We start from the raw sequence: 27816 nt of genomic DNA on the forward strand, positions 1-27816 counted from the left end.
TGACAAAAACCTCCGGGAACCGCACGGAAACCTTGGGTGGGGCGCAAAGTCTCCAGAGGTTTCCGTTCAGGTTTCCTAAGTGGGACAGGGGCATAAGGTAGGCGGAGACCACCACAGGGTGAGAATGGGGTATGGATAATGGGAAGGAATAAAATGGCCGAATCAATATTTGGCATCACGGTTGGTGGAGGACACCTTAACAAAAGTGAGGCATCGTGCCAGGACTGGATTAACCATGAAGCAAAATAAGCATTCAAGAAGGAACTGCAGATGCTGGAAGATCGAAGGTACACAAAAATGCTGGAGAAACTCAGTGGGTGCAGCAGCATCTATGGAGCGAAGGAAATAGGTAATGTTTCGGGCCGAAACCCTGAAGGGTTTCGGCCCGAAACGTTGCCTATTTCCTTCAGAGTTTCGTCCCGAAACGTTGCCTATTTCCTTCGCTCTATAGATGCTGCTGCGCCTGCTGAGTTTTTTCTCCAGCATTTTTGTGTACCAAGCAAAATAAGCATAATGTCGCTTCAATGACTTCAACATCTACTGAAATTGAAAGGTATTCTCAGTGTTGTCAAAAACTGATTGATGCTTACCCAGAGAACTTGAACACTAATTTCTCAGCTGAGCTCCAGCAGTTTCACTCATATGTGCGTAATTGGAGAAGACAATATTGAGTGTGCCTTTTCAAATGTAGACATTGCCTTTTGTATATTTTTAACATTAATGGTCACAAATTGCTCAGCTGAGCGTTCATTTTCTCAGTTGAAGTATATTAAAAATCCCATCAGCAACATAGAAACATTGACAATAGGTGCAGGAGTAGAGGCCATTCGGCCCTTCAAGCCTGCACCATTCGCCATTCAATATGATCATGGCTGATCATCCAACTCAGTATCCTGCACCTGCCTTCTCTCCATACCCCCTGATCCCTTTAGCCACAAGGGCCACATCTAACTCCCTCTTAAATATAGCCAATGAACTGTGTGGCCTCAACTACCTTCTGTGGCAGAGTTCCAGAGATTCACCACTCTCTGTGTGAAAAATGTTTTCCTCATCTCGGTCCTAAAAGATTTCCCCCTTATCCTTAAAGAACAACTATGCAACAAGGCCGGCTGGATGCCTTATCTCTACTAAGCATAGAAGCAGATGTGTTACGTAAGATTAAATTTGAGGACTTTGCAATAAAAAAAGTAGGGGAAAACTTTTCAAACATAAATAAACTGGAAGTATACAAAAATAAACATTATTTTCCATCGTACTGTTAGTTTTGTTTCATTTTGAAAAATAAAAAAATGTATTTTATGGTTTATTATTGTTTATATTTTGAATTACATATATGTGGGGGCACCAACATCTTTTAAGTGCTTAGGGCCTCTATGGGTCTTAATCCGGCCCTGCACCGTGCCCCCATGATGCTGTGTCACCCCGGGCAGAGGTCGGATCTCCTGGCCCCAAGGGCGTGGCTGTACAGTTGTTCACATTTCAATGGGTCACACTTTTCTCTATCCTCGCAGGTCTTAAACGATGAATTTGTGTGCATGGACTGCGGAGAAACTTAGCAATTTTTCCCCCCTGTCTTTGTTACTGGTGTTTTATTTCTCCCAGAACAGCCGGATGAAGACCAAACACCATTTTGTTGGTCAAGTGTTTTTTGGACCAAACACCATTTTGTTGGTCAAGTGTTTTTTGGACCCATGATTGAGATTTGTTATTCTAACATCGTACAATGATTAGCCTTGCCAGCTCATGGTAAACAAGAAAAAAACATTTATTACAGAGTTACTGCTTCAACATACAACGTCCAGTGCAACTTCATTCTTGAGTTCAAGAAGATAAAGCAAATGTGATGAATATGGTGTTTGGACATTGATGGTCGTGCCCCAAGCGAACAAGACTCATTGCAATTCCTCTTTGCTTTGCAATTTGACAGTACAAAGGTCAACAGTAACTCTACGTGAAGTTATTGGGACCTTTGCCTCATCTTTCGCCTCTTGCGTTTCAATCTGTAACAAGAAATTGATTATTAAATATTGAAAAAGTAGAATGGCAGTGGCTAAATCACTACAGTAACACAAACACACACTTACTTTAAATTTCCCGTTAAAACCTTTTAGTCCAGAAGTAGGTGACTCGCATTATGTTTTTTCATTGTTTTTTTTCTTTGTTTACTATCTATTGCATACTGTATTTAATAATAATAATGGATGGGATTTATATAGCGCCTTTCTAATACTCAAGGCGTTTTACATCGCATTATTCATTCACTCCTCAGTCACACTCGGTGGTGGTAAGCTACTTCTGTAGCCACAGCTGCCCTGGGGCAGACTGACGGAAGCGTGGCTGCCAATCTGCGCCTACGGCCCCTCCGACCACCACCAATCACTCACACACATTCACACACAGGCAAAGGTGGGTGAAGTGTCTTGCCCAAGGACACAACGACAGTATGCACTCCAAGCGGGATTCGAACCGGCTACCTTCCGGTTGCCAGCCGAACACTTAGCCCATTGTGCCATCCGTCGTCCCATTTACAGACCTGTTGTGATGCTACAAGTGAGGATTTCATCGTTCAGTTTTGGGACATATGACAAACCTCTTGATTCTGGCTTTCTGCTATTTTACCTTAGTAACAATACCAGAAAATGCTGGAAACACTCAGGACAGACCGCCTCAGTGGAAAGAGAAATAGTCAATGTGTTGTATCTGTGACCCTTTGTTAGACAAGGAAAGGGTGAACTACAAGTACGTTTCACCGTGTTAACTTGAACCGACTTGCACCTCTATCTTTCCCAGGTCGGACATGAAACGTTGACTGTTTTTCTCTCTCCACAGAGGCTGCCCGAACTTCTGAGTGTTTCCAGCATTCTCTGCTTTAGTTATTACAAACACCTGTGAAGCCGTGTGTCCCAAACATTATGGTGCCCTGAAATGAGGGGGACTATGTATAAACACTGCTGTAATTTCTACACGGTGAAATCAAAATCTATAAAAATGGCCTTTATTAAAATCTGACAATGTGCACTTTAACCACATGTGATTTTTTTCTATTACAAATCTCAAATTGTGGAGTACAGAGGCAAATAAATAAATGATGGGTCTTTGTCCCAAACATTATGGAGGGCACTGTATGATGAGTGTTTGGCGGCACCTGGCCTGTACTCGCTGGAAATTGGAAGGATGAGGGGGCACATCATTGAAGCTTATTGAATAGTGAAAGGCCTGGATAGACTGGATGTGGAGAAGATGGTTCCACTGGTAGGAGAGTCTAGGACTAGAGGACCAAGCATCAGAATAAAAGGACGTACCTTTAGAAAGGAGATGAGTAGGAATTTATTTTGTCAGAGTGTGGTGAATCTGTGGATTTCATTGGCATAGATAGCTGTGGAGGTCAATTAACTGGGTATTTTTACCCCAGAGATTGACAGATTCTTGATTAGTGCAGGTGTCAGGGGTTACGGGGAGAAGGCAGGAGATTGGGGTTGAGAGGGAAGGATTGAATGGCAGAGTAGATTGATGGGCCAAATGGCTTAATTCTACTCCTATGACTTAATGCACGTATGAAGGTAGCTAATTCTTTATATTTTCAACTTAATTTCAAGTTAGAGGAGAATTAGCTGGGGTGAGACGTACCTGCGCATGCGCTTCTTCCTCCACTGTAAAGGAAAAGGAAAGATTAACATTGTACATCGAACACGTTTCCTCTCCCCCACCTCACACTCTTACAATTCCTGGATGTGAAATGGAATTCCCGGGTAGTGAGAGGTGAATAGAGTGGATGTGGAGAGGATGTTTCCATTAATGGGAGAGTCTAGGACCAGAGGGCACAGCCTCAGAATTAAAGGATGCACCTTTAGAAAGGAGATGAGGAGGAATTCCTTTAGCCAGAGGGCGGTGAATCTGTGGAATTCATTGCCACAGATGGCTGTGGAGGCCGAGTCTTTGGCTATCTTCAAAGCAGTGATTGATAGGTTCTTGATTAGAAGGAGTGTCATAGGTCACGGGGAGAAGGCAAGAGAATGGGGTTGAGAGGGAAAAATAGATCAGCCGTGATTGAATGGTGGAGTAGATTTGATAATAATAATAATAATAAATTTTATTTAATGGGCGCCTTTCAGACATCTCAAGGACACCTTACATAGTAATCGGAATAAAAACATATAATCGGAATATAACAAGTAATAAAGACATCACAGAGACACAAATTAAAAACAGAATTCAATCCAAAAACAGAAAATCAAAAACACAGTGTGAAGAGAGAGCAGCGGCAGCCAAAGCGCGCCAGCGTCCACTCTCTCTTCACGGCAGCCATCTTGGACACAGACCTACAGGCCGATGGGCCGAATGGCCTAATTCTGCTCCTATGTCTTATGATCTTTTGAACCAGAACCTAGAATGAAGACTGCTTCACAATGGTGCAACTGATTTACTCCTGACCTACAGTGCTGCCTTTGTGGAGTTGACATGTTTTCCCTGTGGCTGGATATCAAATAATGGTGAGTCGGAGTACAGGAAGGAGATTGAGAACCTCGTGCCCTGGTGTTGAGATAACAACCTTTCTCTCAATGTCTGCAAGGCAAAGGAGATAATGATGGACTTCAGGAAGCATAGAGGGACGCATGCCCCAGTTTCCATTGATGGTGCCGAAGTAGAGATAGTTGTGAACTTCAAATATCTGGCAGTCAATATCACCAACGACTTTTCTCGCACCCTGGCCACTCCCTCTTCTCCCCTCTCCCATCGGGCAAAAGGTACAGAAGTGTGAAAACGAACGCACACACACCTCCAGATTCAGGGACAGTTTCTTCCCAGCTGTTATCAGGAAACTGAACCGTCCTACCACAACCTGAGAGCGGTCCTGAACTACTATCTACCTTATTGGTGACCCTTGGACTATCCTTGATCGGACTATGCTAGCTTTACCTTGTACTAAACGTTATTCCCTTATCCTGTATCTATACACTGTAAATGGATCGATTGTAATCATGTATAGTCTTTCTGCTGACTGGTTAGCACGCAACAAAAAGCTTTTCACTGTACCTCGGTACACGTGACAACAAACTGAACTGGCCATGCGTGTGTTCCCCCCCCCCCAGCTCCCTGGTGCTCCAGTTTCTGCCCACATCCTGTAAACATTGAACCTACACTGACCCAAAGTCCCTGTTGTTCTCTGCTTTATCCCATTGATCTTCCATTAGTTTCCCATTTATCCTGACTGGATCCCATTTAGTTTCCATTCGTCTCATTGTTGCATTTGGGGCAGTTTTACCTTGGCTCTCATGGCGAAGAAGAAAGTGCTTTCAAGTGGATATATTTATCGTGCGTGTTGCGATGTAAACGATCCACACCCACTCTGCTCCAGCACACCAGCCAAAATGAGCAGAAGGCTAGGTGTACCCATGGCAACTGCCGCTTTATGACATCACTGGAAATAGCGCCATAGCAACGGCTCCATTGTGTTTAGTTTAGAAATACATCGCAGAAACAGGCCCTTCGGCCCATCCAATCAGCATCGACCAGTGATCCCCGGAAGGTAGCCGGTTCGAATCCCGCTTGGAGTGCATACTGTCGTTGTGTCCTTGGGCAAGACACTTCACCCACCTTTGCCTGTGTGTGAATGTGTGTGAGTGATTGGTGGTGGTCGGAGGGGCCGTAGGCGCGGATTGGCAGCCACGCTTCCGTCAGTCTGCCCCAGGGCAGCTGTGGCTACAGAAGTAGCTTACCACCACCGAGTGTGACTGAGGAGTGAATGAATAATGCGATGTAAAGCGCCTTGAGTATTAGAAAGGCGCTATATAAATCCCATCCATTATTATTATTATTATCCCCGCACACTAACACTATCCTACACACACACACACTAGGGACAATTTACAATTTTTACAGAAGCTAATTGACCTACAAACCCACACGTCTTTGGAGTGTGGGAGGAAACCGGAGCACCCGGAGAAAACCCACACAGGTCACGGGGAGAACGTGCAAACTCCGTACAGACAGCGCCCGTAGTCAGCATCGAACCTGGGTCTCTGGCGCTGTGAGGCAGCAACTCTACCGCTGCGCCACCGTGACACCCCTTGTGTTGGAGGGAATTGCGGGGTACAGGCGTGTACTATTGACTCAGGATCAGTTCCTGTGGATTGGAGGGCAGCTAAAGTTATCCCACTTTTTAAGAAAGGAGGGAGTGAGAAAACGGGGAATTATAGACCAGTTAGCCTGACATCGGTGGTGGGGAAGATGCTGAAGTCAATTATAAAAGATGAAATAGCGGCACATTTGGATAGCAGTAACAGGATCGGTCCGAGTCAGCATGGATTTACGAAGGGGAAATCATGCTTGATGGAGGCACAGATGACCCGCTGAGTGCCTCCAACACTTTATGTTATGCACCTATATGTAATGATGTCTTACAATAACGGGCCTGATCTTACTAATTTGGCAAGTGGTTCCAATCGAAAATGCCAGTGTTCAGCCTCAAAGAGATCTCTGGGAGAGGCCAATCTTTTTGATATTTCCCTGTGTTTCACTGGGGAGCCACGGTGATATGTTAGACCTGTGCAAGGTTCATTTTCCCATTGATTTGCTTTTAGACGTGGAATGTAAGTCAAAGTACAAGGAGGTAAGATGTTTATTAAATGTATTATATGTTTAGCGGCAGCATGTATTTCTTGTTCCTGCTTGCAAGCAGAAACTGAAGCGTGAGAATCCGGTACAGGAAATCGTAGAGTGCCGGTCTGAGGAAGTAGATCAGCTCCTACGTGACTGCTTTAAGTTGGTGGACTGGTCCGTGTTCAAGGACTCGGCACCACAGCCTTCGTCAGTAGGTGTGTCAAGGACTGCGTGCCAAAGAATTCGATGCTCGCATTTATCTGACTGGAACGCATAGCCTTCAGCGAGGGGATCTCATGGTTCATCCAAATCTGAGGTGCTCAAGTCAGGTAACCTCTATCTGAGATTCAGTTTAGTGCACGTCTTTGGAGTGTGGGAGGAAACCGGAGCTCCCGGAGAAAACCCACGCAGGTCACGGGGAGAACGTACAAACTCCGTACAGGCAGCACCCGTAGTCGGGATCGAACCCGGGTCTCTGGCGCTGTGAGGCAGCAACTCTACCTGCCGAGCCACCCTTACAGTAGTTACTTAGAGTCAAATGATGTTAACTCACATATGAAGATTACTGGAGTTTTACTGTTTAAAGCTCAAAGTTTAAAAATAAAGCTCTTAAAGTAACTAAAAATACACAAAACACAAACAATTAAAATCATCCAATAGTCTAGACTGGTAAATCTTCTGCACTATTGGATGTTCTTCAATTAATACTCCAACATACGCACTTCACGCACTTTAAAACAAATGTTTTAATCCCTTCCCCCCCCCCTCCCTTCCCCCCCCTCCCCACTCTCTCCCCCCTCTCCCCTCCCCTCTCTCCTCTCCCCCCTTGCCCCTCTCCCCCTCTGCCCCCCCCCCCCACCCCCCTCTCCTCTCCTCCACCCCCCTCTACCTCCCTCCAACCCCCCTCTCCTCTCCTCCACCCCCCTCTCCTCTCCTCCACCCCCCTCTCCCCCCCTCCAACCCCCCTCTCCCCCCCTCCAACTGCGCATTGGGGGAAACACACCCAGCGGGCCTCCACTTGGTCTAGTAAACATACAAAATTATAAAAGGACTGGACAAACTAGATGCAGGAAAAATGTTCCCAATGTTGGGGGAGTCCAGAACCAGGGGCCACACAGTCTAAGAATAAAGGGGAGGTCATTTAAAACTGAGATGAGAAGTGTTTTCAGCCAGAGGGTTGTGAATTTGTGGAATTCTCTGCCACAGAGGGCAGTGGAGGCCAAGTCACTGGATGAATTTAAAAGCGAGCTAGATAGAGCTCTTAGGACTAGTGGAGTCAAGGGATATGGGGAGAAGGCAGGAACGGTTAACTGTTTGTGGATGATCAGCCATGATCACAATGAATGGCAGTGCTGGCTCGAAGGGCCGAATGGCCTCCTCCTGCACCTATTGTCTACGTTTCCGTGCAACACTCAGCAAGTCGGACAACTGTGGAAAGGGAAACAATGTTTCGGGTCAATGACAGTAGCAAATCGACAAAGGAGAGGAGTTGTAACAGGCACATCTGAGTCCTCATTTTGCGCAATTTTGATCAGTTATGCTTGGGCTTCAGGGTTGTGGTCTCCATGATCCTCCTGCAGGAGAGTTTCTATAAAGTTCATCGGCTTCCCTTCCCCTGTCTCGTGGCTTGTTCCCACATCCTCTTACAGTTGTCAACTAATCTGTACAGTCATTTCTCTGTGTGTTTGAGTTGATGACGGTCCAACAATCTGATTTATAGCTCAAACTAGCCGCGCTATTGTGTTTATTTGTCTAGAATGCATTACACATGCAGGAGGCTGGGCTGAACACTTTGCACAGGCACATGCCCTTCCTGTGGCTGTGCTGTAAATAGCGTTTCTTCCCCCTACAGCATTTTGACAACATCACCAACATTGTTTCATTGCTTGTAATGGGGTAGGTACTGTGCTTTGCTACTGAGGGTCTGGTCCCTTAACTTGGAAGAGTCGCCACTACATCTACAGGTAAGATGACCTTATACTCGTCACTGTAGTGAATACAAATAATCATGGCAACCTTCAGTCTCCATTGACGAGAAAAAGATTTAATCTTCGATCTATCACCCCCTACACATTTTGTGGCCGGTGTTGGGAGATCCAGGTTAATCTGCTATTGTTTAAAATTGTTATCATGGCTTCTTCTAATGTCCAAGACGTGCGGGTGTGCAGGTGAATCCCCTCTGTAAATTGCCCCTAGTGTGTCGGGAGTGGATGAGAAAGTGGGGTAACACGGAACTAGTATGAACAGGAGATCGATGGTCGGCGTGGACTTGGTGGGCCGAAGGGCCTGTTTCCATACTAACCATCTTTAAACATGAAACTATGTAAAACATTGAAATACGTTTTTTGAATGATTTCAAATGGATAACAAATGGGCTTTTACTGATGTTATTATCCAGATGAATCAGTTGAGAGTAAGATAAAATGATGGGGGAAATCTACTCCGGAACTGGAATCTAGAGTGCTTTTTAATTAATGATTTAATTCTGTTTCTTTGTATGCCTCTTCCTTTCGTTTCAATTCCTGCATCAGCTGAGTGAAAATGTTCCAACTCTTCAACTATAAACTTGAACCTCTGATATTGTATTTGTCCACACCGACCACATCTACTGTAGTCCCACATGGCTGCGTTTGGTCCATATTCCTCGAAACCTGTCCTATCCATGTACCTGTCTAAATGTTTCTTAAATGTTGCGATAGTCCCGGCCTCAACTACCTCCTCCGGCAACTCGTTCCATACACCCAAGTTCAAGTTCAAGTGAGTTTATTGTTTATTGTCCACCTCCCTTTGTGTGAAATAGTCACCCCTAAGGTTCCTATTGAATATATTTCCCCTCACGTTAACCTACCTGTACTTGTCATGCCTCTCCGGCCAGCACCTTCCAAATTCTCATCCTCTAAGGGCAGCACGGTGGCGCAGCGATAGAATGGCTGCCTCACAGCGCCAGAGACCTGGGTTCGGTCCTGACTACGAGAGAAGGTTCACCAGACTGATTCCTGGGATGTCAGGACTGTCTTATGAAGAAAGACTGGATAGACTTGGTTTATACTCTCTAGAATTTAGGAGATTGAGAGGGGATCTTATAGAAACTTACAAAATTCTTAAGGGGTTGGACAGGCTAGATGCAGGAAGATTGCTCCCGATGTTGGGGAAGTCCAGGACAAGGGGTCACAGCTTAAGGATAAGGGGGAAATCCTTTAAAACCGAGATGAGAAGAACTTTTTTCACACAGAGAGTGGTGAATCTCTGGAACTCTCTGCCACAGAGGGTAGTCGAGGCCAGTTCATTGGCTATATTTAAGAGGGAGTTAGATGTGGCCCTTGTGGCTAAGGGGATCAGAGGGTATGGAGAGAAGGCAGGTACGGGATACTGAGTTGGATGATCAGCCATGATCATATTGAATGGCGGTGCAGGCTCGAAGGGCCGAATGGCCTACTCCTGCACCTAATTTCTATGTTTCTATGTTTCTATATGTACTGTCTATATGGAGTTTGTACGTTCTCCTGGTTTCCTGCCACACTCCAAAGACGTACAGGTTTGTAGGCAATTGGCTTGGCAAAAATGTAAACTGTCCCTCGTGTGTAGGATAGTGTTAGTGTGTGCGGGGATCGCTGATTAGTGCTGACTCGTTTGGCCAAAGGGCCTGTTTCCGCGCTGTATCTCTGAACTAAACTCTCCCACATAATTCTCCGTGCCTTTCATCCGGAGTACATTTAATACGCAAAAGTGCCCCACGCTGCTTCAAGCCATCAATGACAGGGGAGCTGAAGGCAGCTGAAATTCTGCCTTTGCACCGTGGACCAAAGATCCTATAGCAGAGCAAGATAGGCTACTCCTGCGAAATGCAATGGACTGATGTGTAGAAGCTATGGAGGGGATCATGGGCATTTTTCCACGCCCATTTTAGTAACCTGAGCCTACCTGAGCCGACCCGACTCGCAGTGTAATCAATGTTGTGGGGCAACCGTTTGTGTGGGTTAGATTCATAAATCTGTCAGTTCATACTTCTTGTCAACAATAACATTTGATTCTGGTAATTGTCTTTTTTAATGTTTTTTAAATCATTTCTTTTTCAATGGTTCACAAGCAGAGTTTGAGTTGATTTTGTAGTAACCGGAACCGACCCGACTCGCAGGGTGATTGACATTGCGGGGGAAGTTATTGTGTGTGTGTGATATAGGGTTAGATTCATCATTCTGTTAATTCTTGTTAAAGAATAAAATGTTTATAAACACACATACATGAAAATTATATAAATGTATATAATCATATAACACACAATTATATTTCTTCTGATCCAATAATGAACTTTATTTCAGACTAGACAAGGGACATTAAATAAGAAACATTGTAAATAAGAAACATTGTAAACCTCCCCGCAACTTCACACACACTAGGCCTTATCCCCCCCGGCTATAGGATCTTTGCCGTAGACTGCATGCATGAGCTGGGCAGCGTACTGCGCATGCACAGCAGTGTACTGCACATGTGCAGCGCAGGTTTCTTGTCGGGGTTTTCAAACATGGATTGTCATTATCTTAAGAATATCACAAGATACAAAGAGAGAAGAATGCAGTTCGAGAAACTTGCAAAACTCTTAAGGGGTTGGACAGGCTAGATGCAGGAAGATTGTTCCCGATGTTGGGAAGTCCAGGACAAGGGGTCACAGTTTAAGGATAAGAGGGAAGTCTTTTAGGACCGAGATGAGGAAAACATTTTTTTTCACACACAGAGAGTGGTGAATCTGTGGAATTCTCTGCCACAGAAGGTAGTTGAGGCCAGTTTGTTTACTAGAATGTTGCCTGGGTTTCAACAACTAAGTTACAGAGATAGGTTGAATAAGTTAGGTCTTTATTCTCTGGAGTGCAGAAGGTTAAGGGGGGACTTGATAGAGGTCTTTAAAATGATGAGAGGGATAGACAGAGTTGACGTGGATAAGCTTTTCCCTTTGAGAATAGGGAAGATTCAAACAAGAGGACATGACTTCAGAATTAAGGGACAGAAGTTTAGGGGTAACATGAGGGGGAACTTCTTTACTCAGAGAGTGGTAGCGGTGTGGAATGAGCTTCCAGTGGAAGTGGTGGCGGCAGGTTCGTTGGTATCATTTAAAAATAAATTGGATAGGCATATGGATGAGAAGGGAATGGAGGGTTATGGTATGAGTGCAGGCAGGTGGGACTAAGGGAAAAAAGTTGTTGGGCACGGACTTGTAGGGCCGAGATGGCCTGTTTCCGTGCTGTAATTGTTATATGGTTATATGGTTATATTTAAGAGGGAGTTAGATGTGGCCCTTGTGGCTAAAGGGATCAGGGGGTATGGAGAGAAGGCAGGGATGGGATACTGAGTTGGATGATCAGCCATGATCATGTTGAATGGCGGTGCAGGCTCGAAGGGCCGAATGGCCTCCACTCCTGCACCTATTTTCTATGTTTCTATGTGTACAAATAACGTGGTAAGTAAATTTCTTTGAGCTAGGTACACAAAATTGCTGGGGAAACTCAGCGGGTGCAGCAGCATCTATGGAGCGAAGGAAATAGGCAACGTTTCGGGCCGAAACCCTTCTTCAGACGGTCTATGTGCATACCCTACCCATACCCTTTCTTTGAGCTATATGCTTTTAAATATTTTATTAAGAGATAAGGCATTTGAAGACAAATTACTTTATAAAAGTCACCTGACTGCCTACCAGAGAGAACGATCTGCGCATGTGCGGTTTTTAAGATTTTTAAAAGGCGACTGACAACCTACCCTGAGTAATTACTCATGGCACGTGCCTGCTGGGTATCCTTTTTTCCCTTTATCTATAACTTGAGCTAAAGGGCCAGTTTCCTTGCTGCCTGACTCCACGGTTACACTACAGGCCATCAGCAGCAGATTGTATATTAAACAAATTGAATGGATTTTATGATACAGAATCCTGGGACGTTTGGTACAACTTCTGCATTTCTTGGGCAGTCCCTTGGGATTACGGTGACTTTTCCCCCCTCTTGTTCTGTGGGTCCTGGGGTGGCTGATAAGGCCAATGTGGGATGCAGCAACACTTCCACATATGGGGCAGGAGGTAGCAGACATGTGGGTGGGATGTTGCATTTCTTCAAGGAGGCTTTGACCACGTCCTTCAATCTTTTCCTCTGTCTGCCTGGTTATAGTGTGTCTGTTTTTGGGGGGAAAAAGACACAAAGTGCAAGAGAAACTCACCGAGTTGGGCAGCATCTCTGGAGGATGTGGACAGGTCGGGACAGGTTTCAGGTTTGGACCCTTCTTCAGACTGTCTGTCTACTTTGGTGTAGGGTATGCACATAGACCATGGCCTGCCCAATATGCGTAGGACGACACAGTAGCTAGCACATGAGGCTGCGTTAAAGGCCGAGTGAGGCCAGTGTGTGGAATTGAAATGCGTTCTTAAATTAGAATTGAATACAAGTTATTTTTATAAACTCAGTGGCCCTGATCAAGGGCAGAATGTTTCACTACATGTCATTGTTTAACTCTGAGCCATATTCCTGTTTGAAGAAACTCTATGGAAAAGCGGAGTCGTTTTCTCAAGGGACTGAATTTGCTGTTTCCTGCCAGCATGTATTCTGCAAAAAAAAAAGCACTTTTTAAAAAATGAACTGGATGTGTGTTCCATGATGGCTTTTAACGCTGGGAAAGGAATAGGCTCCTATGCTCTGTGTCTTTAGTTAGAGACGGCTGGTCTTACAATCAATTGTGTTGAGATCCATTTGATCTTATTTCATTTGGGGCCCACAGTGGCTTAATCCCTCCCTTCACCACCTCCAGTTTAAATTCCAGTTGGAATATTTTGGAGGATCAAGAAACCAAGAGGAAGCCAATCAAAGAACATAGACATTTTACAACAATTAGTAATATTTCCTCCTTCCCAATGCTGCATCTCCACAGTCTTCCTTCGCTCCATAGATGCTGCTGCACCCGCTGAGTTTCTCCAGCATTTTTTGTGTACCAGTGGCTTTACTTTGACAGATGCCTAACTGTCAAAGTATGGACGGGGTTGAATGTGTTGGTGAGCGATATTTGGGGAGGGGACACAGTCCGTTAATCAGTCTTATTGCCTGTGGGAAGAAGCTGTGGAGCATCCTGCTGGTTTTGCAGCTGATGCTCCTGTACCTCTTCCCAGATGGCAGAATAGAGAAGATGTGGTGTGATGGGTGGTAGGGGTCTTGGATGATGGAGATGGCTCTACTGATGCTCTGCTTCTTGTATATCTCCAACAGGAAAGGGAGTGGGGATTTTCCAGCATTTGCAGTTCCTTCTTAAACAAATAGATTCTAATGATGTCTGTTATGTAGACCTGTAGAGTGATTAGAGCAATACAGAGTAGCCTTATTGAAAATTTTTGGAATTCAGCAACGGAGGGCTGTGGCAGCAGTTACAGAACACCGTGGGCGAGGTTTCACCTGAAATGTCGGGACAAAATCAGCTGTATTACTTTCCCTGTGCTGGTGTAGGCTGCTCGCTGCATTGTCCCAAATCTGCCTCTGCCTCTGCTGGCTGCTGCTGCTGATGAAGGATTCCCACGAGAGGAAATGATTCCCAGCTGGTGGCAGTCAGCAGCAGCCTTACATAAAACTCCAGCCGGTAGATGAGTAGAATCTTGCTAGATCGCAAACTCTTGGGTCCTGTTTTTTTGTGCTGAGAAAAACCTCTGTTAAAAACGTTGTTGAAATAAGGGCTGTTTGTCCCAAGAGAGTTAAACATGTGGTGTCCTGAAGGATTGATGAAAGAAAACTGAAATACTAGAGAGGTAAATCTTTTAACTTGCACTCTATTCAGTTTGTTAAAGTTTCGTGGCGAATATTTGACTGGTAATTGAAGATTTTACCCATTTACTGAGTTCTAATCACACTAGCTTGTTGCATGCTGTATAATGTGTGATATGATACCAGTATTGGACTGTGAACTCGTGTTTATTATGCCATTAGTCTTGTGCAATACTGGTCATGATGGTCAGTACACCCACTGCTGAGAGCAGTAGGGGAAACTAAAGGTAGAAACATTCAGTGTGGTGGAGGGCGATATTAGTGACGGGAATCCCTGTATATCCCTGGTTATAGTTTAATCTCAACTATCTTGTGCCAATACGCACGCGCCAGTGAACTGTGCCCGACAGAAATTGGTGCTTTATGCCCCTGTCCCACTTAGGAAACCGCAATTATCAAAAAAGCTCATCAGCGCCTCTACTTCCTGAGAAGATTACGGAGAGTCGGATTGTCAAGGAAGACTCTCTCTAACTTCTACAGGTGCACAATAGAGAGCATGCTGCCAGGTTGCATCGTGGCTTGGTTCGGCAATTTGAGCACCCAGGAGAGGAAAAGACTACAAAAAGTAGTAAACACTGCCCAGTCCATCATCGGCTCTGACCTTCCTTCCGTCGAGGGGATTTATCGCAGTCGCTGCCTCAAAAAGGCTGGCAGCATCATCAAAGACCCACACCATCCTGGCCACACACTCATCTCCCTGCTACCTTCAGGTAGAAGGTACAGGAGCCTGAAGACTGCAACGACCAGGTTCAGGAATAGCTACTTCCCCACAGCCATCAGGCTATTAAACCTGGCTCGGACAAAACTCTGATTATTAATAACCACTTTCTGTTATTTGCACTTTACCAGTTTATTTATTCATGTGTGTATATATTTATATCATGGTATATGGACACACTTATCTGTTTTGTAGTAAATGCCTACTATGTTCTGTGTGCTGAAGCAAAGCAAGAATTTCATTGTCCTATACAGGGACACATGACAATAAACTCACTTGAACTTGAACTTGAACGGAAACCCCTGGAGACTTTGCGCCCCACCTATGGTTTCCGTGCGGTTCCCGGAGGTTGCAGGCAGTTGCCGGAGGTTGCAGGTAGTGGAAGCAGGTAGGGAGACTGACAAAAACCTCCGGGAACCGCACGGAAACCTTGGGTGGGGCACAAAGTCTCCAGATGTTTCCATTCAGGTTTCCTAAGTGGGACAGGGGCATTACTGCCCTGGGAGTTTAGTTTAGTTTAGAGGTACAGTGCGGAAACAGGCCCTTTGGCCCACTGAGTCCGCAGCAACGAGCGATCCCCGCACACTAACACTGTCCTTCAAGCAGCTTACAACCAAGTGGTATAAATATTGACTTCTCTAACTTCAAGTAGCTCTTGCTTTCCCTCTCTCTCTGTCCCTCTCCCATCCTAGTTCTCCAGCTAGTTTCACTGTCCTCCTGATTACATTTTACTGATTGTATGCCTCGTTGTCACCTTCCCCTCAGCTGACAATAAACCATTCTACATTTTCCTTGATCATCATCCGCTTTGATCTGACGTTTTCACACCTTACTCATCTACATCTCCAGTTTCCCTCTCCCCTGACTCTTAGTCTGAAGAAGAAACGTCACCCATGCCTTCTCTCCGGAGATGCTGCCTGTCCCGCTGAGTTACTCCAGCTTTTTGTGTCTATCTTCGGTGTAAACCAGCATCTGCAGTTCCTTCCTACACATTATCCTACACGTACTGGCGACAATTTACAAATTTACCGAAGTGAATTAACCCACAAACCTGTATATCTTTGGAGTGTGGGAGGAAACTGAAGCACCCGGACAAAAGCCATGCAGATCATGGGGAGAACGTGCAAACTCTGCACAGACAGCACCCGTAGTCAGGATTGAACCCAGTCTCTGGCGCTGTGAGGCAGCAACTCTACCGCTGCCCCACCGTGACGTCCTAGTGTTTAATGGGACATCACAGAGAGAGGTTATTCGTCAAAACACAGCCTATTTGATTGGTACATGGCATTAAGTTTACGTATAGATTGTGTTATTATACACTCGGACAATTATATGCTTGTGTTGATTTATTCTAATTGGACATTTCAGAGCTATGAGAAACCCTTAAAAGATTCCCTTTAACCTTGAGAAGTTTTGTTTGTTATACTTCTCACGGGACCTTGTATGTACATGGGGAAGAGGCGGGCACAGTGTTAAGACTGAACTTCACTAATCCAGGAAAAGACAGGCTCCAACAACCAGCTGGACTATTTCTGTCTTTCCTTTATACATGTCATTACCCTGTCTGTTCCAAGAAACCATTCTTGCTATTGAAGCTTTTCTTTGTTGCTGTTCCTCATTTTTGTTGTCAATTGCCTCCTTTCTGTGAAAATGTGGCCTTATGATAATGCAGGCTCATAACCTCAGCCAGTCACCCCACACAAGTATCTTGTAACAAGTTACATGTTCTTTTCCAGTCTTTGTGATGAGGGCGGCTCTCTTCACCTGTGACAATGTACAATAGACAATAGGTGCAGGAGTAGAGGCCATTCGGCCCTTCGAGCCAGCACCGCCATTCAATGTGATCACGGCTGATCATCCCCAATCAGTACCCCGTTCCTGCCTTCTCCCCATATCCCTTGACTCCGCTATCTTTAAGAGCCCTATCTAATCCTCTACCTCAGCAGTAACTGAATCCATGTCTTAATTATAATAATAATGATAATGGATGGGATTTATATAGCGCCTTTCTAATACTCAAGGCGCTTTACATCGCATTATTCATTCACTCCTCAGTCACACTCGGTGGTGATAAGCTACTTCTGTAGCCACAGCTGCCCTGGGGCAGACTGGCGGAAGCGTGGCTGCCAATCTGCGCCTACGGCCCCTCCGACCACCACCAATCACTCACACACATTCACACACAGGCAAAGGTGGGTGAAGTGTCTTGCCCAAGGACACAACGACAGTATGCACTCCAAGCGGGATTCGAACCGGCTACCTTCCGGTTGCCAGCCGAACACTTAGCCCATTGTGCCATCTGTCGTCCCAATTATCTCCAGAATCACCAGTTCCAATGATCTCATGGCTAGCCTCTAATCTTTTACCTCCATGAACTTCAGCTAATCCAAAACTCAGCTGCGTGTATCCTGCTCCTGAAATCCCTCCATGGAAACCCTCAAACCTACCCCATTTTTTCTCTTTTCATCTCATTGGCATGGACATTATTTTGATTCTGCCCCTGCTAAATATCTTGAGATATTTTACTCCATTCAAGATGCTGTTGAAATACTGGTTGTTGCTTGTATATCCAGTGGCCTTGTGCAATAAAAAAACAGAACTACAATTGTCCATTTTGTGACCTCTTTATGCTCACTCTCATCTTTATAGATTTATGTTTCTCTACGCCATCAGGAATGGATCTGAAATGTGGCTGGAAACCAAGTGGTGATGAATTTGGAGGAGAAATTACAACATTATATGACTTTGGTTATAGATACATAGAAAATAGGTGCAGGAGTAGAGGCCATTCGGCCCTTCGAGCCTGCACCGCCATTCAATATGATCATGGCTGATCATCCAACTCAGTATCCTGTACCTGCCTTCTCTCCGTACCCCCTGATCCCTTTAGCCACAAGGGCCACATCTAACTCCCTCTTAAATATAGCCAATGAACTGTGGCCTCAACTACCTTGACGACAGATGGCAAAATGGGCTAAGTGTTCGGCTGGCAACCGGAAGGTAGCCGGTTCGAATCCCGCTTGGAGTGCATACTGTCGTTGTGTCCTTGGGCAAGACACTTCACCCACCTTTGCCTGTGTGTGAATGTGTGTGAGTGATTGGTGGTGGTCGGAGGGGCCGTAGGCGCAGATTGGCAGCCACGCTTCCGTCAGTCTGCCCCAGGGCAGCTGTGGCTACAGAAGTAGCTTACCACCACCGAGTGTGACTGAGGAGTGAATGAATAATGCGATGTAAAGCGCCTTGAGTATTAGAAAGGCGCTATATAAATCCCATCCATTATTATTATTATTACCTTCTGTGGCAGAGAATTCCACAGATTCACCACTCTCTGTGTGTGAAAAAAAATGTTTTTCTCATCTCGGTCTTAAAGGATTTCCCCCTTATCCTTAAACTGTGACCCCTTGTTCTGGACTTCCCCAACATCGGGAACAATCTTCCTGCATCTAGCCTGTCCAACCCCTTAAGAATTTTGTACGTTTCTATAAGATCCCCCCTCAATCTTCTAAATTGTAGCCACATTTGGTTAGGCCACATTTGGAATATTGTGTGCATTTCTGACTGCCCAAGAAGACAGGGTGCAGAGTAGATATACCAGAATGTTGCCTGGATTAGAGGGTATTAGCTACAGAGAGAGGTTACACAGAATGGGGTTGATTTTTCTGGAATGCTGGAGGTTGCGGGGAGACCTGATAGAAGTATATAAAATGTTGAGAGGCATAAATAACAATCTTCTTCCCAGGATGGAAAAAAATCAAATACTAGAGGGCATAGCTTTAAGGTGAGAGGGGAAAAGTTTAAAGGAGATACAGCATGGAAACAGGCCCTTCGGCCCACCGAGTCCATGGTGACCAATGATCACCTGTACACACTAGTTCTATGTTATTCTACTTCCTACACAGTACAGGCAATTTACAGAGGCCAATTAACCTATAGACCTGCACGTCTTTGGGATGTGGGAGGAAATTGGAGCAGCCGGGGGCAATCCATGCAATCACAGATAGAACACGCAAACTCCACACAGACAGTACTCAAGGTCAGGATCGATCCAGCTGAATAGAAGAATTCACAGGAAGATAAAAGTTGGTCTTGGCATCATGTTTGGCACAGACATTGTGGGCCGAAGGGCCTGTTATTGTGCTGCACTGTTCTGTGTTCTATATTAATAATTTGGGAGAGGCTGTGTATGAAACAGGAAGTATGTGCAGACCATGGCAGAACAATAATGACAAAGAGCTGTTTTAAAAAGTCCAACATATATTCACCCAGCAGGCCGAACAGGGTCCTTGAAGGCCCGAAACGTTGCCTATTTCCTTCGCTCCATAGATGCTGCTGCACCCGCTGAGTTTCCCCAGCAATTTTGTGTACCTTTGGGTCCTTGAAAAATTGGTTCAATGTTTGGCTTCAGAATTCAAGTGACAATGCTCAATATAATAGATTCAATGTTAGTCTGGTTTGGTCGGAGGCAAACTGCGGTTTGAGTCGGTAGTATTGGGCTAGCTAGCCCTGAGTGGTTCCAGGCATCAGTGGATCTGGTGAAACTGATAAGAGATGACCTTCAGCTAGATCATCAGGTAGGGGAGATCTGGGCAGGGAACTTGCAGGGGAGAAAGAAGAGACTGTAAATGCTGGAATCTGCAGCAAAAGAAACAAACTCCTGGAAGAACTCGGTTTGAGTTTCAAGCAGGGACACCCAAATAGGCCCCAGGCTGGAAGAACTCATCTTTTTTCTGGATGGTGGTGTGTATTGAAGACATTAAATGAAGGGTGCATTAAATTATGACATGTTCTGTTCATGTCGGAGTTTAATTATTTTTCTAGACAGGAATTTATAGTAATAAAGATTGATGTATTTGATAAGGGGACTTTGGAATCTACTTGTCCTGAACCAAGTTATCAACTGACTGCCCCTCAGCACCATATTATCGGAAGACTGCATTTGATTGTGATTTTTCATTAAATACAATAAAAGGTTTGGCTTGTTCTCAGACTAAAAAATGAAGGCAAATGACAGGAGTTTCTCTTCTTAGTATATTTCATTCCCACCACAAGCGTGAGCCAAAGATAATATATTGGGAATTCGCATTACAACCCGATAAAGAGTTTCGTAAAGAAAACAAATAATATTTAGTGCATGAGTCATGTTGGTTTTGTTTCAAGCAGGGACACCCAAATAGGCCCCAGGATCAGGTATGTTTTGCGGTAGCTCTTGGCTCGAGCTGTGATAGGGCAAGTGTTACTGTAGAGGAGGCCAGGGGGGGTTGTTCTGCTATTGCAGAGTGCAGGTCATCAAACCGAGCTGAATGGGGTGGCTAGGTAAATAGCTGGGGTCCCAGCACCGAGCCTTGCGGTACCCCACCAGTCACTGCCTGCCATTCTGAAAGGGACCCGTTAATCCCTACTCTTTGTTTCCTGTCTGCCAACCACTTCTCTATCCATGTCAGCACTCTACACCCAATACCATGTGCCCTAATTTTGCCCACCAATCTCCTATGTGGGACCTTATCAAATGCTTTCTGAAAGTCCAGGTACACTACATCCACTGGCTCTCCCTTGTCCATTTTCCTAGTTACATCTTCAAAAAATTCCAGAAGATTAGTCAAGCTTGATTTCCCCTTCGTAAATCCATGCGGACTCGGACCCATCCTGTTACTGCTATCCAAATGTGCCGCTATCTCATCTTTTATAATTGACTCCAGTCGAACGAAAAGTTGGAGTCAAATGAAAAGTTGATAAGGGTAAGGACCAGCGGAGGAGAGTATCAGTAGACGGGGATTGGTTGGTTCTGCGATCGAGGAAAAAACGGAGGGCTTTGCGACCCTCCTGGTGGGGGATGGAGGTGTAGAGTGACTGGACATACATAATAATCCATAAATAATTTGGATACTTGACAATCTGACTCCCAGCCAACACACTCACCTTTATGCTTTCTTTGCAGTTCATCATGCTTTCGTTTACCCTATGTGGGCAGAATATGTTTCACGATATGAAGCGGGGCGCGATCGTCTGTTTGCTCCTGGTAACAATGTTCACACAGGTGAGAATCATTGACTTTCCATTTGTTTTCTAATTCTTATTCAGAGAGGTATCATAAATTAAATATCGATGTGAAATAATACGTACATGTTGTTTGTATAGTTATGAAGCGTACGCATCACAAAGTTGTCTGATCACAGCATCATTACATCTGAGGACGTTCGTTGTAAGTTTTTCATTCGTAAAGGCCCCAACGTCCCCAATAGCATTTGCCAAGTTCCAACACTGCAACATTTTCTCTTTCTCTCCTCCGCATCTCTGAGGAAAAGACAACTTCTTGACCTTGACCCTAGATTTGCCTTTGTTCGTTTATTTAATAATACGTTCATGTTCGTGAGATCTAGGAACAGAATGAGGCCATTCGGCCCATCGAGTCTACTCCACCATTCAATCATGGCTGATCTATCTCTCCCTCTCAACCCCATTCTCCTGCCTTCTCCCCATAACCTCTGACACCCGTACTGATCAAGCCTCGCCGCTGTCGATGCCTCCGTAGTGCCGACTCGGACCCTAGGGCAATGCAGTGGGTCAATTGGGAGATTGGGAATGCATCCTCAGCTTCTGAGAGAAGGGTTCAGTCGTTTAGCAGCAGTAGGGAAGAAGATGTTCCTGAATCTGGTGATACGTGTTTTCAGGCATTTGTATGTAGAACCTGATGGGAGAGGACAGATGACCGGGGTGTGAGTGGTCCTTGATTATGTTGGCTGCTTTCCCGAGGCAGTGTGAAGTGTAAATAGAATCAAAAGGGAGAAGGTTGTTTTGTGTGATTGACTGTTAATCATTTCTCGTGCTGGCTGCGGTTGTGGACTTTGTGGAGTAAAAACATCAACATTTTGTCCTTCTTCCCTTCCCTCCCGTACCACCCCCTCCCCGGGCACTTTCCGTTGCAACCGCAAGAAATGCAACACCTGTCCCTTCACCTCCCCCCTCGACTCCATTCAAGGACCCAAGCAGTCGTTCCAGGTGCGACAAAGGTTCACCTGTATCTCCTCCAACCTCATCTACTGCATCCGCTGCTCTAGATGTCAGCTGATTTACATCGGTGAGACCAAGCGTAGGTTGGGCGATCGTTTCGCCGAACACCTCCGCTCAGTCCGCAATAACCTACCTGAACTCCCGGTGGCTCAGCACTTCAACTCCCCCTCCCATTCCCAATCCGACCTCTCTGTCCTGGGTCTCCTCCATTGCCAGAGTGAGCAACAGCGGAAATTGGAGGAACAGCACCTCATATTCCGTCTGGGGACCTTGCGTCCGTATGGCATTAACATTGAATTCTCCCAATTTGGCTAGCCCCTGCTGTCTCCTCCCCTTCCTTAACCCTCTAGCTGTCTCCTCCCACCCTCCCATCCGCCCGCCCTCGGGCTCCTCCTCCTCCCCTTTTCCTTCTTTCTCCCCCCCCCCACCCCCCATCAGTCTGAAGAAGGGTTTCGGCCCGAAACATTGCCTATTTCCTTCGCTCCATAGATGCTGCTGCACCTGCTGAGTTTCCCCAGCAATTTTGTGTACCTTTAACATTTTGTCCTTCACTGTTTCCATTGCACTCAGGGCGCACACGTTGGCCGCCTGTTTATCGCAAATCGTCTACTGCCGTTTTCCCTCAGTTAACTTTCATCTGCTATCATTGTATTCTGTTTTCCCAAACTCAGTCTTCCCTGTAGAGTGACTGGACAGCAGCACAAAATGGAGGTCACTCAGTCCATTGCTCCATGCACAGGATCTTGACTTTATTACTGGGGGTGATTAAACCTGAAACTGTGTTGGTCCGCCTGACTCAGCAGCAAAACAGTTCATTGTCATAGAAACATAGAAACATAGAAAATAGGTGCAGGAGTAGGCCATTCGGCCCTTCGAGCCTGCACCGCCATTCAATATGATCATGGCTGACCATCCAACTCAGTATCCCGTACCTGCCTTCTCTCCATACCCCCTGATCCCTTTAGCCACAAGGGCCACATCTAACTCCCTCTTAAATATAGCAATCTAACTAACTCCCTCTTAAATGAACTGTGGCCTCAACTACCTTCTGTGGCAGAGAATTCCACAGATTCACCACTCTCTGCGGGTGAAAAAAAATGTTTTTTCTCATCTCGGTCCTAAAAGATTTCCCCCTTATCCTTAAACTGTGTTCTGGACTTGCCCAACATCGGGAACAATCTTACCGCATCTAGCCTGTCCAACCCCTTAAGTCAAACCAACTGCAGCCTTACTTTGGGTAGGAAGGAACTGCAGATGCTGGTTTACACCGAAGATGGTCACAAAGTGCTGGAGTAACTCAGCGGGACAGGCAGCGTCTCTGGAGAGAAGGGATGGGTGATGTTTTGGGTTGAGACCCTTCTTCAGACTCAGAAGAATGGTCTCGACCCGAAATGTCATCCATCCCTTCTCTCCAGAGACGCTGCCTGTCCCGCTGAGTTACTCCAGCACTTTGTGTCCATCATTGTGTTTAAGAAGGAACTGCAGATGCTGGAAAATCAAAGGTACACAAAAATGCTGGAGAAACTCAGCGGGTGCAGCAGCATCTATGGAGCGAAGGAAATAGGCAACGTTTTGGGCCAAATCCCTTGGGGAAATAGGCAACGTTTCGGGCCGAAACCCAAGGGTTTCGGCCCGAAACGTTGCCTGTTTCCTTCGCTCCATAGATGCTGCTGCACCCGCTGAGTTTCTCCAGCTTTTTTGTGTACCATCCTTCATCAGAATATTGCCAATTTCTTGGGTTGGGTGATGGAGATAAGAGAAAAACGTTAGAGCCACTATGATGAGAGTCCCACGAGAGAGAGAGAGAGAGAGAGATAGAGTGGGACCCCTCAAGAATCAAAGCGATCACCTCTTCCTTTCTTCTTCCCGCCCCTCCCACCCTCACATCAGTCTGAAGAAGGGTTTCGTCCCGAAACGTTGCCCATTTCCTTCGCTCCATAGATGCTGCTGCCTTACTTTCACATTTAACTAGTTCTGCCTTGTGTTGTGAAATATGAAGTGGGGGCTTTCTCTTTGGAAGCAAACTTAGCAAAAACGACAGATTGCAGCATGCAAGTTAATGAAATAGAGAAACATAGAAAATAGGTGCAGGAGTAGGCCATTCGGCCCTTCGAGCCTGCACCATTCGCCATTCAATATGATCATGGCTGATCATCCAACTCAGTATCCCATCCCTGCCTTCTCTCCATACCCCCTGATCCCTTTAGCCACAAGGGCCACATCTAACTCCCTCTTAAATATAGCCAATCAGCTGGCCTCAACTACCTTCTGTGGCAGAGAATTCCACAGATTCACCACTCTCTGTGTAAAAAATGATGTTCTCATCTCGGTCCTAAAAGACTTCCCTCTTATCCTTAAACTGTGACCCCTTGTTCTGGACTTCCCCAACATCGGGAATAATCTTCCTGCATCTAGCCTGTCCAACCCCTTAAGAATTTTGTACGTTTCTATAAGATCCCCCCTCAATCTTCTAAATTCTAGCGAGTACAAGCCGAGTCTCTCCAGTCTTTCTTCATATGAAAGGCCTGCCATCCCAGGAATCAGTCTGGTGAACCTGCTCTGTACTCCCTCTATGGCAAGAATGTCTTTCCTCAGATTAGGAGCAAGAATGTCTTTCCTCAGATTAGAATGTCTTTCCTCAGATTAGAATGTCTTTCCTCAGAAACAAACATTACAACTGCACAATAGTTCATGAAGGGCTTTGAAAAGCTGAGCTTTGAAGGAATGCTTTTTCTTTCCAGTCAGCCGGCTGTGTGGCACACACCACAATTCATCCCAGTGGAGAAACAGCGAGTGTGCCTACATTATTGACTGAATCACGGACTACAATAATGTCAGCCCAGTATAAATGCTACTTAAAGATCATCAGGGACCCACCTTATGAAACAAAAGGTATGTATACACACACACACATGTACTAACACCTATGAGAGAGAAGCGAGTGTCACCAAACTTCTGAATTCTCTGGTCGGGGTGGAACCCTCTCCAAGACAGACAGACGTGAAGCTCACCGTTTGACCTGTTTTTACAAAATGTTAAATGGTCAGCTCGACATAGACTACAAGACCTACACCAAACCCAAACCAATTAGGAGCAGACGAGGGCATTCGATCCAATTTGTGATCCCAGCTACAAAGACAGATGTGTACAGCAATTCGTTCTTCCCCCGCACACACAATTAAAGCATGGAATAATCTCCACCCAACTATAGTTACCCAACCAGATGCAACTAAATTTAAAGTAGCTCTTTCTTCCCAATAACCATTTCTGGCTTAAGCCCTCCCTTCACCACCTCCAGTTTAAATTCCATTTGGAATATTTTGGAGGACCAAGAAACCAAGAACCAAGAACAAGAACACATTAGTTAACCTGGCAACATTTCAACCCAATCTTAAGCTAAACGGCCTCTGCTTTTTACGTGGAGACAATCTAATTTATATTTTCCTCATTCCCTATTGTGCCTTGTTCCCAGCAAGATTTTTTTATTGATGTGTCAGAAAGTCATGCAGCATAGAAACAGGCCCTTTGGCCCAACGTGCCCACCATGATGACCCATCTACACTACTTGACGTCTTTGGCCCATATCCCGCTAAACGTGTCCTATCCATGTACCTGTCTAAATGTTTCTTAAATGTTAGGATAGTCCCAGCCTCAACTACCTCCTCTGGTAGCTCGTTCCATACACCCACTGTGTGAAAAAGTTACCCCTCAGGTTCCTATTAAATCTTTCCCCCCTTCACCTTAAACCTGTGCCTCTGGTCCTCGATTCCCCTACTCTGGGCAAGAGACTCTGTGTGTCTACCCGATCTATTCCTCTCATGATTTTGTACACCTCTATCACAATCACAATCACAATAAAACTTTATTAGCCAAGTATGTTTTGCAATATATGAGGAATTTCATTTGCCAAGTCAGTCATACAAATTAAAAGCAACAGAACACACAAAACACATTTTAACATAAACATCCACCACAGTGACTCCTCCACATTCCTCACTGTGATGGAAGGCGGAAAAGAGTTCAAATCTCTTCCCTTCTTTGCTCTCCCGTGATCGGGGGCCTCCAGCCTTCCGTTGACGGGACGCTCTTGACTCCCGTAGCCGGCAGCGTTTTGACCCTCCGCCTTGAGGCGATCAGCTCCTGCATCAGGGGGATAGATAGATAGATAGATAGATAGATAGATAGATAGATAGAATTTATTTGCCACACAACCAGGGTCGGTGGAAATTTGGGTTGTCAGCAGCGATACAATAATAAAGAACACACAACCACAATAAAATGTAACACAAACATCCACCACAGCATTCATCACTGTGGTGGAAGGCACAAAAATTTGGCCAGTCCTCCTCCATTTCCCCCCCGTGTACAGGACCAAAGTCCAGAGTCAGTCCAGGATCGGCTCTTCCTCACCGGAGACCGCGGCTTTAGATTGTTGTAGGCCGCAGGCCGGCGGTCGAGATTTAAAGTCCCCGCCGCAGCCAGAAGCACCGTAGACTGCAGGGCCGGCGGTCGAAGCTCCCCTCTAGGGGTGATGGTAAGTCCATGCCGGCCCCACGGTAGAAGTTGGCCGCTCCCCCGCACCGGCGATCGGACCCCACGCGGGGCTGGCCGAACCTCTACGTCGAACCTCGGCCTCTCCCGAGACTGCGAGCACTCGAGTCTGCAAGCGAGTTGGAGCGATCCCAGGCAAGGGATCGGCTTCGATGTTCGTCAGTCTGACGAGGTCCCCAGGTTTATCGATGTTAGGCCGCAGAGCGACCGGAGATACGATCCGGAAAACATTCGCATCTCCGGCAAGGTAAGAGACTGAAAAAAAGTTTCCCCCCCGACCCCCCTCCTCCCCCCACATATAACAAACCGGAGAACATTTACAGAAACTTTGAACATACACTAAAAATGTTTAAAAAGCCGACAAAACAGAAAGACTGTTGGCGGTGGTATTTCATCAGAAAGCAAGACATAGAGTAAGAAGCTGGGTAGTTTGGCAAATCTGATTTAAAAGAAAAACAATTTAAGATGCAAAGCCAGAGTTCTACTTTTCAATATAGAGTGAGCTTGAGACAATACCTTTATCTCAGATGTGTCAAAATTGGCCACAAAATGAAATGCTCTTCTGTTGCGTAGTTTTGTGCATAGCATGATCCAAAATAAAAAAAGAAGGGTGTGACTGGATATCATGCTTTTAGTGAAGCGCTAGGGATAATAGTCGACTGCATCCGCTGCTCTAGATGTCAGCTGATCTACAGCGGGGAGACCAAGCGGAGGTTGGGCGATGGTTTCGACGAACACCTCCGCTCGGTCCGCAAGAACCTACCTGACCTCCCGGTGGCTCAGCACTTCAACTCCCCCTCCCATTCCCAATCCGACCTCTCTGTCCTGGGTCTCCTCCATTGCCAGAGTGAGCAACACCGGAAATTGGAGGAACAGCACCTCATATTCCGCCTGGGGAGCCTGCATCCGGCGGGCATGAACATCGAATTCTCCCAATTTTGTTAGCCCTTGCTGTCTCCTCCCCTTCCTCAGCCCTCGGGCTCCTCCTCCTCCTTTTTCCTTCCTTCTCCCCCGCAACCCCCTATCCCTTGGGGAACCCCCCGAATCCCTTGGGAAATAGGCAACGTTTCGGGCCGAAACCCAAGGGTTTCGGCCCGAAACGTCGCCTATTTCCTTCGCTCCATAGATGCTGCTGCACCCGCTGAGTTTCTCCAGCAT

The 27816-nt window shown here is 45.8% G+C and overlaps 1 protein-coding gene and 1 long non-coding RNA gene across 5 annotated transcripts in view; one reads left to right on the plus strand and one right to left on the minus strand.

Annotated features, from left to right (window-relative positions):
- Positions 1-1413: 1413 nt before the first annotated feature.
- The window catches only part of LOC116968763 (calcitonin gene-related peptide type 1 receptor-like), a 47015-nt gene continuing 20612 nt past the window's right edge, over positions 1414-27816 (plus strand). Inside the window, exons 1-4 of one of the 4 annotated variants that reach the window (XM_033015582.1) lie at positions 1415-1486; positions 8453-8564; positions 21035-21133; positions 24849-24999. In XM_033015582.1, coding sequence (XP_032871473.1) covers positions 21041-21133; positions 24849-24999 — 244 coding nt within the window. In that variant the 5' untranslated portion in view covers positions 1415-1486; positions 8453-8564; positions 21035-21040. Of the gene's footprint in view, positions 1487-8452; positions 8565-14178; positions 14366-21034; positions 21134-24848; positions 25000-27816 lie in introns of those variants that run through there. The other 3 variants (XM_033015583.1, XM_033015585.1, XM_033015581.1) reach the window with 3 other exon arrangements.
- On the minus strand, positions 1729-14100 carry LOC116968765. Its single transcript, XR_004410524.1, has 3 exons — positions 14019-14100; positions 3628-3650; positions 1729-2000 (listed from the first exon to the last, which is right to left on the minus strand). It is a non-coding gene; the product is annotated as an uncharacterized LOC116968765 (long non-coding RNA).

Source organism: Amblyraja radiata, chromosome 46 (assembly GCF_010909765.2).
Source record: "Amblyraja radiata isolate CabotCenter1 chromosome 46, sAmbRad1.1.pri, whole genome shotgun sequence".
NCBI classification, from domain to species: domain Eukaryota; kingdom Metazoa; phylum Chordata; class Chondrichthyes; order Rajiformes; family Rajidae; genus Amblyraja; species Amblyraja radiata.